This window comes from Myiozetetes cayanensis, unplaced genomic scaffold, assembly GCF_022539395.1.
Source record: "Myiozetetes cayanensis isolate MyiCay16 unplaced genomic scaffold, myiCay2020 scf30, whole genome shotgun sequence".
Lineage (NCBI taxonomy): Eukaryota > Metazoa > Chordata > Aves > Passeriformes > Tyrannidae > Myiozetetes > Myiozetetes cayanensis.
The window spans coordinates 3474349-3488162 of NW_026087522.1; the positions used below are offsets into that span (position 1 = coordinate 3474349).

General features: G+C 67.1%; 4 protein-coding genes across 7 annotated transcripts; 2 read left to right on the forward strand and 2 right to left on the reverse strand.

The window, feature by feature from the left end:
- Positions 1-165: 165 nt before the first annotated feature.
- Positions 166-5202, reverse strand: DDX56 (DEAD-box helicase 56). The gene is made up of 14 exons (XM_050325936.1): positions 5131-5202; positions 4636-4797; positions 4231-4391; positions 3780-3950; positions 3203-3293; positions 2684-2928; positions 2431-2544; positions 1838-1996; positions 1664-1758; positions 1516-1589; positions 1181-1270; positions 992-1097; positions 704-801; positions 166-351 (listed from the first exon to the last, which is right to left on the reverse strand). The coding sequence occupies exons 1-14, from the start codon at positions 5191-5193 to the stop codon at positions 271-273; spliced, it is 1710 nt and encodes a 569-aa protein (XP_050181893.1). The 5' UTR covers positions 5194-5202; the 3' UTR covers positions 166-270.
- Positions 5203-5483: 281 nt separating this feature from the next.
- On the reverse strand, positions 5484-7341 carry TMED4 (transmembrane p24 trafficking protein 4). The gene is made up of 5 exons (XM_050325752.1): positions 7170-7341; positions 6630-6730; positions 6199-6324; positions 5955-6101; positions 5484-5871 (listed from the first exon to the last, which is right to left on the reverse strand). The coding sequence occupies exons 1-5, from the start codon at positions 7315-7317 to the stop codon at positions 5722-5724; spliced, it is 672 nt and encodes a 223-aa protein (XP_050181709.1). The 5' UTR covers positions 7318-7341; the 3' UTR covers positions 5484-5721.
- A 447-nt stretch (positions 7342-7788) lies between these two features.
- LOC126645404 (interleukin-1 family member 10-like) lies at positions 7789-9469 on the forward strand. Of its 2 annotated transcripts, XM_050325785.1 has the most exons (5): positions 7789-7871; positions 8097-8157; positions 8235-8323; positions 8410-8540; positions 8875-9469. In XM_050325785.1, the coding sequence occupies exons 1-5, from the start codon at positions 7847-7849 to the stop codon at positions 9082-9084; spliced, it is 516 nt and encodes a 171-aa protein (XP_050181742.1). In that variant the 5' UTR covers positions 7789-7846; the 3' UTR covers positions 9085-9469. The 2 variants fall into 2 exon arrangements, with proteins under 2 accessions (XP_050181742.1, XP_050181741.1); XM_050325784.1 differs by lacking the exon at positions 7789-7871 and having other exon boundaries at positions 7945-8157.
- Positions 9470-9907: 438 nt separating this feature from the next.
- LOC126645403 (interleukin-36 receptor antagonist protein-like) lies at positions 9908-11675 on the forward strand. 3 transcript variants are annotated; one of them, XM_050325783.1, is made up of 6 exons: positions 10097-10121; positions 10326-10362; positions 10473-10603; positions 10839-10985; positions 11052-11176; positions 11424-11675. In XM_050325783.1, exons 2-6 carry the CDS (start codon positions 10334-10336, stop codon positions 11625-11627), a joined length of 636 nt encoding a protein of 211 aa, XP_050181740.1. In that variant the 5' UTR covers positions 10097-10121; positions 10326-10333; the 3' UTR covers positions 11628-11675. The 3 variants fall into 3 exon arrangements, with proteins under 3 accessions (XP_050181739.1, XP_050181738.1, XP_050181740.1); XM_050325782.1 differs by lacking the exon at positions 10473-10603 and having other exon boundaries at positions 9908-10121; XM_050325781.1 differs by having other exon boundaries at positions 10033-10362.
- Positions 11676-13814: the final 2139 nt, after the last annotated feature.

The following is a 13814-nucleotide window of genomic DNA, read 5'->3' on the forward strand; positions in this document are numbered from 1 at the left end:
GCCATCCCCCAGGGTGTCCCTGCCCCCTCCTTTATGGCCCTGGGCGGTGATAAGGGGGGTGGTCCCACTCCGGCACCTTTGCCCGGTCCCACACCTGCGTCACCAGCCCAGCCCTGTCACGTCACACACGGCGGGCACCACGCCCGCACACACAGCACCCCAAAACCAGCCCCTGGCACTTTTATTGGGCACAGCACAGCCCCCAGACCCCGGGGGGATGCAGGGGGGACACAGCACAGCCCCCAGGCCCCTGGAGGGGCACACAGGGGGTCAAGGGGTGGGCACAGCCTGGCCCTTGGCACCATGCCGGGAGAACTTGAAGCTCTGCAGAGGGTTCCTGGTGCCACGGGCCTGGAAAAGAAGAGCAGGGTGGGGATCTGCAGGGGGCTCAGGGAGGATATCTGGGAGTGTTTTGGGCCATTTTGGGGTTCAGGGGAGAGATCTGAGAGTGGGGGGGGGAATTGAGGGTCCAGGGCGAGATTTAGAGGGATTTCAGGGAGCAAGGGGGGATTTTGGGGAGGTTGGGGGCTCAGGGGGGATTTGGTGGAGTAGGGGTGATTTGGCTTTGGAAGGGAGGATTTGGGGGTCCAGGGGGTAATTTGGGATTCAGGGGGAATTCTGGGGAGCGAGGGTGATTTAGGGGCATGTGCAGGGGATTTAGGGGTGTTTGGGGTCTCAAGGAGGGGATTTGGGGGTCACTCACAGCAGGTTTCCCCCTGCGGGCGCTGGGCCCTCGGAGCACTCGGGGGCCCTTTCGTTTCCTGGGGCCGGGCCTGGCAATGCCCCGGAGGCTGGGGGGCACTAGGGGGGCACTGGGGGTTAGTCCTGCCCCCCAAATCACCCCCTTCTGCCACCTTTTGACCCGTTTCCCCCCCAATCCCCCCATTTTTGCCCATTTTGTCCCCATTTTGCCTATTTCCCCCTAGTTTTGCCTATTTCCCATTTCTCCCCCAGTCCCTGTTGTGCCCCATTTTTGCCCGCTCCCTCGTACCCAGGTAGTCTGGCACGTTTCTCAGGTGAGGTTTCACAATGGCTGGGTGCAGGGGCTTGTCGTGGCGCAGCACATGCAGGTCCCGGGGGTTGTCCTCAAAATAGGTCTGGCCATGGACAAGGAGGGGGTTGGTACTGACCAGGGAGCCCCTGGGCCCCCCAGACCTCTCCCTGGACCCCCTGGGATCACCTTGAGCTTCTCGGAGTTGAGCAGCTCGTCCCTGATCTCGCGCAGCCGCGCCTCCTTCACCGCCTGCTTGGTCACCGAGCGCATGGCATCCTTTGGGGGGGCATAGGGGGGTCAGAGAGTGCCATTCCCACATTGGCACCCCTTCTGAGTCACAGGACCCCCCCAATACCGCCAACACCCCCATGGTGTCACCAGGACCCTCCTGGAGCTACCAGGACCCCCTCAGTGTCACCAGAATCCCCCTGGCACCACCAGCACCCCAGCAGTGCCACCAGGACCTCACCAGTGCCACCAGCAGTTCCCTGGTCCCCCCAGCCCCTCCGGTGCCCCCGTACCCGGCAGCGGTAGCGCAGTGACTCGATCTCCTCCATGCAGAATTTGTAGGGCTGGAGCATGGACTGCCCATTCTCTGGAGGGACACAGAGGGTCAGCCCAGACCCCCAGTGTGCCCCAGCCCCCCAGGTGGCACAGGGACCCCCAAACCTCCTGCCAGCGCATCCTCAATGCGGGTGAGCCCCTCGTGCTCCTCGGGCAGCGCCAGGGTCAGCGCTGTGCCAGGGTTGTCACCGCGGGCTGTCCTGGGGGTGCAGGGGGGACACAGGGTGGGACCACGGCCAGCCTGGCACCCCTGGGGGTCCCCCCCGTGCCCCCACAGACCTGCCCACGCGGTGGATGTAGGACTCGACCGTGGGAGGGACGTCGAAATTGATGACGGCCGAGACGTTCTGGAAGTCGATGCCCCGGGCAACCCCATACTCGGGATCCTGGGCCTTGGCCTTCCCCTTGTCCTTGGCCTTCCCCTTCCCCTTCCCCTTCCTGGGGGGACACAGGAACACCAGAGGTTGGGGGTGCTCGGGAGGGACACCCAGAGCCAGTGGTGATCTGGGATATGGGGACAGGGAGGCTGGGAAAGGGGATCCCCTGGGCACAAGGTCACCCTGGGCACGGTGAGGCCACGGTCACAGGGACCCCCTGAGCCCCACAAGGGGATGCAGTCGCACAGGGAAAGGACAACGATGGCCACCCTGGTCCCTGGTGACACCCACAGGACACTGGTGTCACCCATGTGATACTGGTGGCACCAGTGGCTCCCTGGTGGCACCTTCAGGGCATTGGTGGCACTCCCAGGCCCCCATTGTCACCTCCTGGTTACTGGTACCAACCCACAGGACACTGGTGGCACCAATGGGTCCCTGGTGACATCCTCCAACCCCTGAGCCCCCCAGCCCCCCGACTTCCCCCGTGCTCACCCCAGGGACCCCCCTTTCCGTGCCTGACGCTGGGGGGTCTCCACAGGCCCCTCCTCATCGGTGGCCACGATGAAGTCGTAGAGGCCGCGGTTGAACTGGGCGATGACGTGGCACCTGGCACAGAGGAGCCCCTGGGCGTGACTGCGTGCGCAGCTCGGAGCGGAGGGCGCGGGGGGATCCCAAACTGAGACCCCTCAGGGACACCCCTGTGACCCCAGGGACACCCCAGGGTCCCCCCAGCCCCCTGGCATACCGGGAGGCCGCGGGCAGCTCGGAGTTGAGGGCACAGGCGGGGATGCCGAACTGCTCGAGGAACAGCTTGAGGCGGAAGGCCCTGGCCAGGTTGCTCACGAAGAGCAGGGCCCGGCCCCGCAGCAGCCGCAGCTGCAGCAGGGCCACGAGCACCAGGAACTTGTCCTCCTCCGTCCCACAGCGCACCTGGAACTGCTGCAGCTGCGAATGGCCTGGCAGCCGCGGCTCTGGGGGCAGCACCAGCACCTGGGGGCACATGGGGATGGGATGGGATGGGATGGGATGGGGTGGGATGGGATGGAGGAAAAAGGGGAAAGATGGGGGGCTGTGGTACCCACAACGTCCTCTGGGTTTCTTGTGTCCCCTAAAACTGTTGCTGGGGGGCGGTGATCCCAAATCCCAGCGTTTTCCCATCTTTGTGCCCACTCTGAATCCTCCTTGGATCCCCTAAACCTCCTCCTGGACACCCCAAACCCCTCCCAGCCCCCCCCAAACCCCATCCTAGCCCCCCATTCCTCACGGGGTTGTGCAGCACAAGCTCCTGCAGCGCCTCCAGCTCGGGGTTGAATGTGGCTGACACCAGCAGGGCCTGGTAGATCTTGGGCAGGTGGCTGGGGGGAACAGGGGGGTCAGTGCCCCCCAAACTCCCTGGCACCAGAGCTGGTGATGCTCTGCTGCCCCCCTCAAGGCCCCCCATGCCCCCCAGCCCTGCCAATGCCCCCAAAACCCACTGTGCCCCCAAGTCCCCCTCCTTTAACAATGTTCCTCAAACCCCAGCAGTGCCCCCCAAACCCGAAGTGGTGCCCACTAACCCCTCAGTGCCCCTCAACCCCCTGGCTGTGCCTTCCACCCCTTCCAGCCCCGCTGCTCCCCCCAGCCCTGGCAGTGCCCCCAGCAGAGCCCCCCATACTCCCATCCCTGGCCCCCATGCTCCCATCAGTGCCCCCTGTGCCCCCCCACCCCAGCAGTGCCCCCAAACCCCTGGCACTGTCCCCCATGCTCTCCACCCCAGCAGTGGCTGCAGTACCCCCATCCCTGCCCCCACGTGCCCTGTCCACGCCCCACACGCCCCCCGTGCCTTCCCTGTGTCCCCTCACCAGAGCAGGGCCTTGATGTCGTCCCCAAAGCCAAAGGAGAGCAGCAGATCGGCCTCATCCAGCACCAGCAGCTCCAGCGAGTGCCGCAGGCTCAGGCTGTGCCCGCCCAGGTGTGCCAGGACCCGCCCCGGGGTGCCCACCACGACGTCAGGCTGCTCCATCAGCACGGGCCTGGCACGCACACAGGGCAAGGGAGGGCTGAGGGGGCACGGGGGGCACACAGGGGGTGCCTCACCTCTGTGAGCAGGGTCACTGTGAGCACAGGGCGGGTCGGGGGGCACAGAGGGCACAGAGGTCCCTCACCTCTGGGCAGCAGGGTCGCTCTGGGAGCACAGGGGGGCACACAGGTCAGGGCACACAGGTCCTCACCTGGGCAGCAGGGTCGCTCTGGGAGCACAGGGGGGCACACAGGGGGGGTCAGGGGGGCACACAGGGCACACAGGTCCCTCACCTCTGGGCAGCAGGGTCGCTCTGGGAGCACAGGTCCACCACACGCAGCTGGCGGGTGCAGAATGCCGAGAGCTGGCGCAAAGCATGCCCCACCTGCCGGCCCAGCTCCGCCGAGGGCACCAGCACCAGGGCACGGACGGCCTGGGGCAGTGCTGGGGACGCCTGGAGGACAGGGGCTGTCACTGGGGCACACAGGGCATCCCCGAGGGCACCAGTGCCTGCACAGCCTGTGGGTACCAGCACTGACACCAGGGGGAAACAGGGACCCCAAGGACACCCTCTGCCCCAAAGAGCCCACCCTGTCCTGGATGCCCCATGGTGCCCCCCACCACTCAATACCCCAAAGTTACCCCATAATCCCCCTGCCAGGATGCCCCCCACTACCCCTCATCCCCCGTGCCCTCACCTCCTTGATGCTGAGCAGTTTGTGCAGCAGAGGCAGCCCGTAGGCTCCCGTTTTCCCGGAGCCCGTCCTGGCCCGTGCCAGTAGGTCCCTGCCCTCCAGTGCCAGGGGAATGGCCTGGGCCTGGATGGCCGTGGGGGTTGCCCAGCCCAGCTCTGCCACCGCCTGAGGGGGGCACCAGAGTCACCACAGAGAGCAGGGACAGCCCCTGCCCATGGTGGGGGACACAGGACCCCCCACAGACAGCCCCTCCCCATGGTGGGGTCACCAGCGCCCCCCATGGCCCACAGATACCCCCTCCTCAAAACGAGCGTCCTCACTGTCCCACTCCCTCCCACAGACATCCCCCCCAAACCCGGGGTCCCCAGTGCCCCCCCAAGACACTCCCATCCGAGGGTGGGGATCGCCAGTGACTGCAAACCTCTCTCAGCCCCCTCAAGGCCTCCCCTCTGGGCCGAGCCCCCTCCCCGTGTCCCGAAGCCCCCCCGAACCCCCCACCCTCAGCAGCCGCGGGTCCAGCCCCATGTGCTCGAAGCCGGACCCCTCCATGCCCGCAGCCATCTTGGCCGGGTCGCCCACGGACACTTCCGGTTGTGCACACAGAGCGCCGCCGGGAGAAGGCGGGCGCCGCAGCGCCCCCTGGCGGTGGAAGACTGACACCGCCCACCCCGCTCGGGGCTGGGGGAGCCCCCGAAACCTCGCCCCCCTGACAGGGGGCTTTTGTGCGCGGATTCACTCCCCGGGAGGGGAAAAACGCACTGCAGAAAAGTAGCTGGATGGCTGAACCCACACCCTGCTTTCCTGCAGGACCACATTCCCTCCCCAGTCCAAAAAAGCACCAGCGAGCCCCATTGAAACAAAAAACTTCTTTATTTTCCCCAATAAAATCTTTATTTTCCCCCAAGCAGGGGGTGGGTTCCCCCCTCCCAGACAGTAGGCAGGGCCCCCTCAACCTGCCCACCACCCCAAGGATCCCAGCAGGCAGCAAAGGTCCCTCCCCAGGTCTGCGGGAGCGCCCTGGGATGGGTTGGATCCCCCCTTTGGGGCACGCGGGGTGATCTGGGGGAGCCCCCCAGGGGTTTGGGGTGGCTACACCAACTTCTTGGCCTCGAAGAAGCTCTTGAGGTGCCTCATCTGCCAGATGCCGGTGAGGATGAGGATGATGGTCTGGGCGATGGACCACCAGAGCACCCTCTGGTTGGTGCTCTCGCTCGTCATGCGGAACCGCTCCTCCCGGTACTGCCCAAAACGGGGAAAGGGGGTCAGAGGGGGGGGAAACGGGGTGATCCCCCCAGACTGACCCTGCAGGACCCCCTGCTCACCCTCTGGTAGTTCTGCTCCTTCTGGATCTGCTCCACCTGGTCCAGGAGCTGCCGTGCCCGCAGCTGCAGCTCCGTCAGCTTGTCCTTGGCCGCGATCTCAGGGTAGTTGTTGGTGTGTTCACCCACCTGGATGTCCAGGTGTACCCGCTGCAGGCACAGGACAGTCAGGGGGGGCTCAGGGGCCAGGGACACCCCCTGGGGTTGGGGACCCCTCCCCAGAGGTCCCAGTTCGCCCCAGCAGTACCAGTTTGCCCCCAGCGAACAGGGCCATGCGGGTGGAGTTGGAGTGCAGGCAGATCTGGTGCTCCCCCGGCGTGTGGGACGTGAAGGTGAAGCGACCCTCGGAGCCATACTGGCGGGACAGCACCACCTGGGACAGGGACAGCGTCACACACAGCCCAGGGACACACAGGAGCACAGGGACACCACAGGGACAGGGACAGCACCACCTGGGACAGGGACAGCACCACCTGGGACAGGGACAGCGTCACACACAGCCCAGGGACACACAGGAGCACGGGGACACCACAGGGACAGGGACAGCACCACCTGGGAACGTGGCAGGAGGTGTCACACCCCCAGGACTAGGACAGGGCCACTGTCACACCCTGGGGACACTGTCACTCACCCCAGGCCACAAAGACAAGGCCACTGCCCTGTCCTGGAGATGCCCACCTTTCCGTCGGGGTCCTTGACCTCCACGTGCATGCCCAGCCCGGGGGTGGAGGGCAGGAACGACTCGGACTGTTTGTCCCACAGCTGTGTCCGGTAGTTCCCTGGGAACGGGGGAGACACGGGGTCGGGGAGGGTCCAACCGCCATCCCAGTGCTCCCCAGCCCGGTCCCCCGATCCCCCTTCCCGGGGGTCCCTCCTGCCCCTCCCCATCGCTCCTGGGGGGTTCCTCAGTCCCTCCTATCGGCCTCCCCCCCCACCTCGGTGGTCTCCAATGCCCGGGGGTCACTCCCGTGACATCCCCGGTGACCCCTCCCAGATCTCGGTGGCCTCTCCCACTCCCAAAAAAGCAGCCGGTGGCCCCTCCCGGTCCCCGGTGGTCCCTCCCTTTCCCCCCCACATCCCGGTGGTCTCACCCCCCGCAGTACCCAGCGGTCCTTCTCATTACCCCCAATCCGCGGTGGTCCCCTGTAACTCCCCATGTCCCTGGTGGTCTCTCCCCCCCCGCCACAACGGTCCCTGACATGCCCCCTCCCCCCGCACCGATGACCATGGTCTCGTCGGGGATCTCCTCGATGAAGCAGCGCTTCTCCGTCTCGCCGATGTGGAAGTAGAGCCCGTGCGCGCCGCAGCCGAGCAGCAGCAGCACCAGCGCAGCCCCCGCCGCGCTCCGCGCCCCCCGCGCCGCCATGGCCGTGCCGCTGCCGCCCGCGGGGGCGCTCTGCGCATGTGCCGCCGCCTCGCCGCGCCCGCTGCGCCTGCGCCTCTCCCGCTCCCAGCGCCCCGCGGCTTCACAGCCCGCATTGCGCGTGCGCACCTGCCGCCCTGCCCGCCCTGCCCGCGCGCGGCGGCTTCGCTCGGCTCAGTGCGCATGTGCCGCCCTCCCGCGGCCACTCAGCGCTGCCCACGCCGCTCCTGCGGCTCTCCCGCCGCCCTGACCGCGCATGCGTGCGACGCCTTCGCGCGGTGGCGCAACAGGGAGGGCGCCGCCCCCGCGCTGGCGAGGCCGTGGGTTCGAGCCCCGCGGCGGCCAATCGGGGGTCTCACTGACCCCCTGTCACGTGTCGTGCCGCCCCCCGCGATGTGTCACCTCAGGTGTCACCCCCACACCCCGAGGTGCCGAGTCCTGGGCAGGGGCGGGCCCCGCCTCCCTCCCCAGCAGTGTGGCAACACCACCGCCACCCTCCTTCCTTCCTTCCTCCCTCTCGCGGTCCCGCAGCATGAGTGGGGTGGGGGGTCCCGCGGGTGAGAATGGGGACCCCGGCAGGGCCCGGCGGGCCGGGAGGGGAAGCGGAACCGCGGGCGTTGTTACGCCACTGGGAGCCCCCCGCCCCCGCAGGACAGGGATTTCGGTGGTGTTATAAGAGTGGGGGTGTCGCGGCGGTTTTGGGGTGCCAGGGGTGCCAGGGCGGTTCCGGGGTGCTATGGCTGTCGCCCTCATCCTCGCCCTCTTCCTCCTCCTCTGTGCAGAGGCCGAAGGCTCCTCCCCCTGCCAGGCACCTGGCCTGCAGACCAAGGTGTTCCAGTACCGGTAAGGAGGGCGGGGGGCACCCCCAGGGGATCCGGGGGGGGTGGCAGAGGGTGGCACCACTGTCTGTGCCCCCCCAGGCTCTGGGATGTGAACCAGAAGTCGCTGTACCTGCGGGATGACCAACTGCTGGCCGGGCACCTCCAAGGGGCCAACGCCGCCCTGGAAGGTGACGATGAGACATGGGGGGGGACACGGTGGGGGTGGGGGACCCTGACCCTAACCCTGATGGCCCCCCGGGTTTGTGACCCCCAGAGAAGGTGTTCTGGGTGCCCAACCGTGCCTTCGAGCCCACCCGGCTCCCCGTCATCCTGGGCATCCGCAACGGCACCCGCTGCCTTGCCAGCCACCCCAAAACTGGCACCACTCCGGCACTGCAGCTGCAGGTGGGACAGACACAGGGACAGGGGTATGGGGACACTGAGGGGACACCAAAGGGATGGAGACACCATGGGATGGGGACACTGGAACAGGAATGCCGAGGGGATGCAATGGGGATGGGGACACCACAAGGGTGGGGGCATGGGGACTGCAGGGATGGGGACACAGGGACCTCAGGGATGGGACAGTGCGGGGACACGGGAACTGTGGGGATGGGACACTGCGGGGCTGGTGCCACCGCAGCCCCCGGTGGCACAGTGCCCGTGTCCCCTGCTGGCCGTGGGTGCCAGCCCCGCCGTGGTGCCCCCCAGGGCATGGGTGACCCCCCTGTCCCCGCAGGCCGTGGACATCCGGGAGCTGCCCCACACTGGGGAGGCCTCGGCCGCCTTCACCTTCTTCCGCTCCTACAAGGATGGGCTGTGGCGCTTCGAGTCCGCTGCCAACCCTGGCTGGTTCCTCTGCACCTCTGCCCGGGGCCACCAGCCCCTGGCACTGTCCCGCAGCCACGATACCACCCACCTGCTCGACTTCTACTTTCAGCTCTGCTGAGCCCCCTCTGGCACAGCCATGGGGACACTCCCAACTGGGGACAGGGACATCCTCAGCCTGAGACAGTGGCACCTCCCCCAGGATAGTGCCAGCCTCTTGGGGAGGATGACATCCCTCCCAGGTTGGTGACATCCTCACCCCGAGGATGCTGCCAGCCCCCTGATGAAGGTGACGTCCCAATGGGGGAAAGTGACATCCTCACTCCAGGGGAGGTGCCATCCCCCCAGGATGGTACCATCCCCTTTGGAAGGGTGGCATCCTCCCCAGGAGAGTGACGTCCTGGGGATGGTGCCAGCCCCGTGGGGACGGTGCCATCCTCACCCCCAGGATGGTGCCGCCGTCCTCCCCCCTGCGCCAGCGAGGCAATAAAGATGCTCAGGCCAGAGCGGTGCCCGTGGCGTGGGTGACACAGGGGGCAGGGCACAGGGGTGGTGGCGGTGGCTGCGTCACCCTCGGGGTGTCCCAGGTTGCGCCACTGGCCCGTGGGGACAGGAACGGCACGTCCCCCGCCCGGGGTGACGCAGCCGGGGCTGCCCCGGGACGGGCACCTCCGGGGCCGCCCCTTCCTGGATCCCGCGGGGAAACGACGCTTCCCGCCCGGCACACCCAGCCTGGCACCGCGGGAAGGGGGCACGGGGAAACGGCACACGTGGGACACGTGGGGCTGTGGGAATGGGGCACGGGGACACCGTGGGGACAGGGACTGTGGGGCCACAGGGACAGGGGTCACAGGACCATGGGGACGGGACACAGGGGATTGTGGGGACAGGGCACTGGGGACACACCATTACCTGTCGGACAGGGCTGGCGGGGGGGACGTGGCACAGGGGACATCCCTGCCACAGTGACCATGGACATCACAGTGGATAATGGGGACAAGGGGGCCCAGGTGGCATTTCCCCATCCCAGCCTGGCACTGCCCTACAATCACCAGGGCGGGCTCTGTCCCCCGCCCTGCCCAGCCCTATAAAGCCACCACCAACCCCAGGGGACAGAACCCAGAGAGGACTGGACCTCGAGAGCTGCCAGAGTCACAGGTGCGTGGGATCGGGGACAGGGACAGGCCAGGTGCTGCCTGGGAACAACGCCCAGGGCTGGGAACAGGGACAGGGACCAGCCAGGTCCTGCCCAGGAAGGATTCCCAGGTTGTTCACTCTGGATCCTCCTGATGGCTGGGGTTGGCAGCAGGGGTGTCTTCCACCTGTGTCATCCATGTCACCCGTGTCCCCCTCTCCCTCCAGGCCCAGCCATGTCCTGCGTGTCCAGAGCTGCTGTCAGGTGAGCGGGGACAGGGTGGGGACAGGGCTGCCCCTCCCCTTGGACCTGGGATGGGTCACCCTGTCTGACACCCACCCTCAACCCCTCTCTCTCCCCCCTCCCCATTGCAGAGGGGTCCGGGGTCCCCGGGGACCCCCTAAGCAGTCCCACCCCATGGCAGTCCTGGCGGAGCCCGGGAACACGGTCGAGTCTGTCATCGACCCCGACATGGAGGCCCTGTTCCAGGACTTCCTGGGGAGAGGTGGGGCCTGCTGGGTGCCCCACGGGTCCCCTGTGTCCCCAGGTGTCCCCATCCCGTGCCCCATGTCCCCATGTTTCCCATGTCTCACCTGCCCGTCACCCACGGCCCCCATCTCCACATCCCTGTGCCCACGTCCCCGTGTCCCTGTGTCCCCGTGTGTCCGTTCCCACTGTGTCCCTCATCCCCACATCCCTGTGTCCTGTCCCCCTGTCCCCACACTTCCCTGTGTCCCCAGAGGTGCCAATGGTGGCCTCGGCGTCCCCGCGCCCCTTGGCCCAGCCGTACCACTACGTGCTGCGGGACTCGGAGCAGAAGGGGCTGTGCCTGCGGGATGGGCACCTGGTGGCCACCAGCCTGCAGGGCGCCAATGCTGCCCAGGAAGGTGGGTATCATCCGTGGGGAGGGTGGCCCCCCCTGAGGGCCCCCACCCAGCCCTGTGTCCCCACAGAGCCCATCAGCGTCGTGCCCAACCGGCACCTGGAGCGCCGGCGCTGCCCCCTCATCGTGGGCATCCGCGGGGGCACCCGAGCCCTGTCCTGCGGCACCGGCCCCGAGCCTCGGCTGCACCTTGAGGTGAGGGGGGACCTGGGGGGCACCAAAGTGGGGGCACCATGGGGGGGGCACCAAGGTTGGTCAGCCCAAGGTAGATGACCCAAGGTGGGGGGCACCCTGAGGTGGTGGGGACCTGGTGGTGATGTCACTTGGAGGTGAGGGTTTCTTGAGGTAGGGTCACCTGGAGGTGAGGTCACCTGGAGATGGGGGTTCCCTGGGACGGTGCCACCCCGGGGCGGTGTCCCAGCTCTGTGTGTCCCTGCGGCAGGACGTGGGGTTGCTGGAGCTGTTCTCACAGGAGGGGGATGAGGCCAGGCCCTTCACCTTCTACAAGACCTTCGGGGGGTCCACGCACACCTTCGAGGCTGCAGCGTTCCCAGGGCTGTTCCTCAGCACAGCCCCTGGCCCAGGGGAGGCCCTGGCCATGGCTCCCCCCCACGGGGCCACCGCCTTCTACCTGCGCCGAAAGTGACCCCGGCACCCACGGTGGGGGGGGAGCACCCATGGTGGGGGACATCCATGGGTGGGAGAGTCCTCCCTTCCAAATAAAGTGACACTGTTGGTGTCAGCTCGGGGTGTGTCATTTGGGGAGGGGGGCCAGGATCGGGCCCCAGGGGCAGGATCGGTCCACAGGGAGCAGGGGGGATCCAGGGAGGGGCGGGTGGACTCACGGAGAGGCAGGAATCGGACCCTGAGGGAGCAGGATCAGCCTGCAGAGCTGCTTGGGGACCATCTCACCCAAGCCCGTTGCCCGTGGAGGGGCAGTCAGTTCATGCTGGGGCCAAGATCAGCGCAGGGGGGTTCGGAACCATCCCTTGGGGGGTCAGGATCATCCCACGGGGTTCAGGATCGGTCCGTGGGGCTCAGGATCATCCCACGAGGTTCAGGATGATCCCACGGGGGGTCAGGATCCCCAAACCATTGCGCCTCGCGGGGCACCCCGTGGGCCCGTGGCCTCTCGGGGGGGGCGTGGCCTAAACAACTCACCGATCCCAGGCCCCGCCCCCGTGAGAGGGCGTGTCCGACCGAGGCCCCGCCCCCGCCCGCGCGGCAGTGCCGGTAAGGGGGGGGAGGGACTGCGGGGGTCCCAGCGGCCCGGGGGGTGGGAGCGAGGGGTCACCGTGGGGCCCCAGAGCCCTCGGAGCACCCCCAGGGCTCCCCACACCGCCCTGCAAGATCCCCCAAACCGTGAGGGTCCCCCCAAAAAATCCGGGCTCCCCCCACCCTTAGGGCTGCCTCGTAGCCCCCAGGGCCCCCCATAACCCTTGGGGTCCTCCCATAACTCTTGGGGTCCCCCTTGGACTCGGAGGATCCCCCCTGAAGCCCCCACTTATCTCTGGGCCCCTCCACTCCATGGGGTCCCCCCCACCCATTTGGGGTCACCCCTGCACATTTTGGGGTCCCATCAACTACTGGGACCCCTCCCCCCCTTCTAAGCCTCCCACTTTTACTTTGCTCTGGTCTTTGGGATCCCACCCATCGGGGTCCCCAACAGCCCCCCTCAAAGCCCCTTAAACTACTTTCGACTCCCCCCACCCTTTGGGGTCCCCCCACCCTTTGGAGCCCCACCCCAACTTTTGGGGTCCCCACCCTCAGACATCCCCCAAGCCCCCCTAACCACTTGGGGTCCCCGAAGACCTTCACCCCCACTCCTCAAGCCCCATTAACAGCCTTTGGGGTCCCCCCTCCCCGCTGGGACCCCCCCCCAAATCTTTGATCCTCCCCAACCCCTTGGGGGTGCCCCTGTTCCAGTGGGGGGGTTACTGGGGAGGGGGCACGTGGTGTGTGTGGTGGCCCAGCACTCCAAAGGTACAGACTGGGTTCATGATACCCCCCTTCCCGATTTGGAGACCCCCACTCTTGGGTGCTTCCCCCCCCGGGGGCTCTAGGGGGGCGCGACCCCCCGACACTGATGTGGTTTCTCCAGTGGCAACTCTAGGGTTGTGCTGGGCCCGTGTGGGGCTGGTTTGAGTTGGGTTTGGGGTGGGGGGTTGGAGGTGCAGAGTCCCCCCGGGCTGGGGGGTCTGTGGGTGCCCCCTCCCCCGTTTCCTGCCTCGCGGAGCGGAAGCGGTGCCAGTGACGCGGTGACACGGGGTGGGTGACGTGGGGCCGTGGGGTGACGGGGCCGGACACGGGGTGTGCAGGTGCTGGGTGAGGGTGCCGGGACCCCCCACCTGGCCGAGGGGGCCTCCTGACCCGCCCCCCGACCCTCCTCCCCTTCCCCGACCCTCCTCTCCCTCCCCCTCCTCTCATCTCCTCTTCCTTCCTACTTCCTCCTCTGAGCCCTCCCTCCTCCTCCTCCTCCACTTCCTCCTTCCCTCTCTCCCGCCTTCTCCCTTCATCCCTCCCTCCTTCCCTCCTTCTTCCTCCATCCTTCCTTCCCTCCTTTCCTTTATCCCTTCCACCCACTCTTCCCTCACTCCTCCCTCCCTTCCCCCTTCCCTTCCTTCCTTCCTCTTTCCTCCTTCTCCCTTCCTCCTTCCTTCTTCATCTCTTCCTCCCTTCTTCCCCTCAACTTCCCTCCCTCTCTTCTCCTTCCTTCCTCCTTTCCTCCTCCATCCTTTCCTCCTGTCCTCTTCCTTTCCTCCTCCCTCCCTTCTTCTCCCCTTTCCTCCTTCATCCCTCCCATCTTTCTTCCTCCTTCCTTCCCACCCTTCCT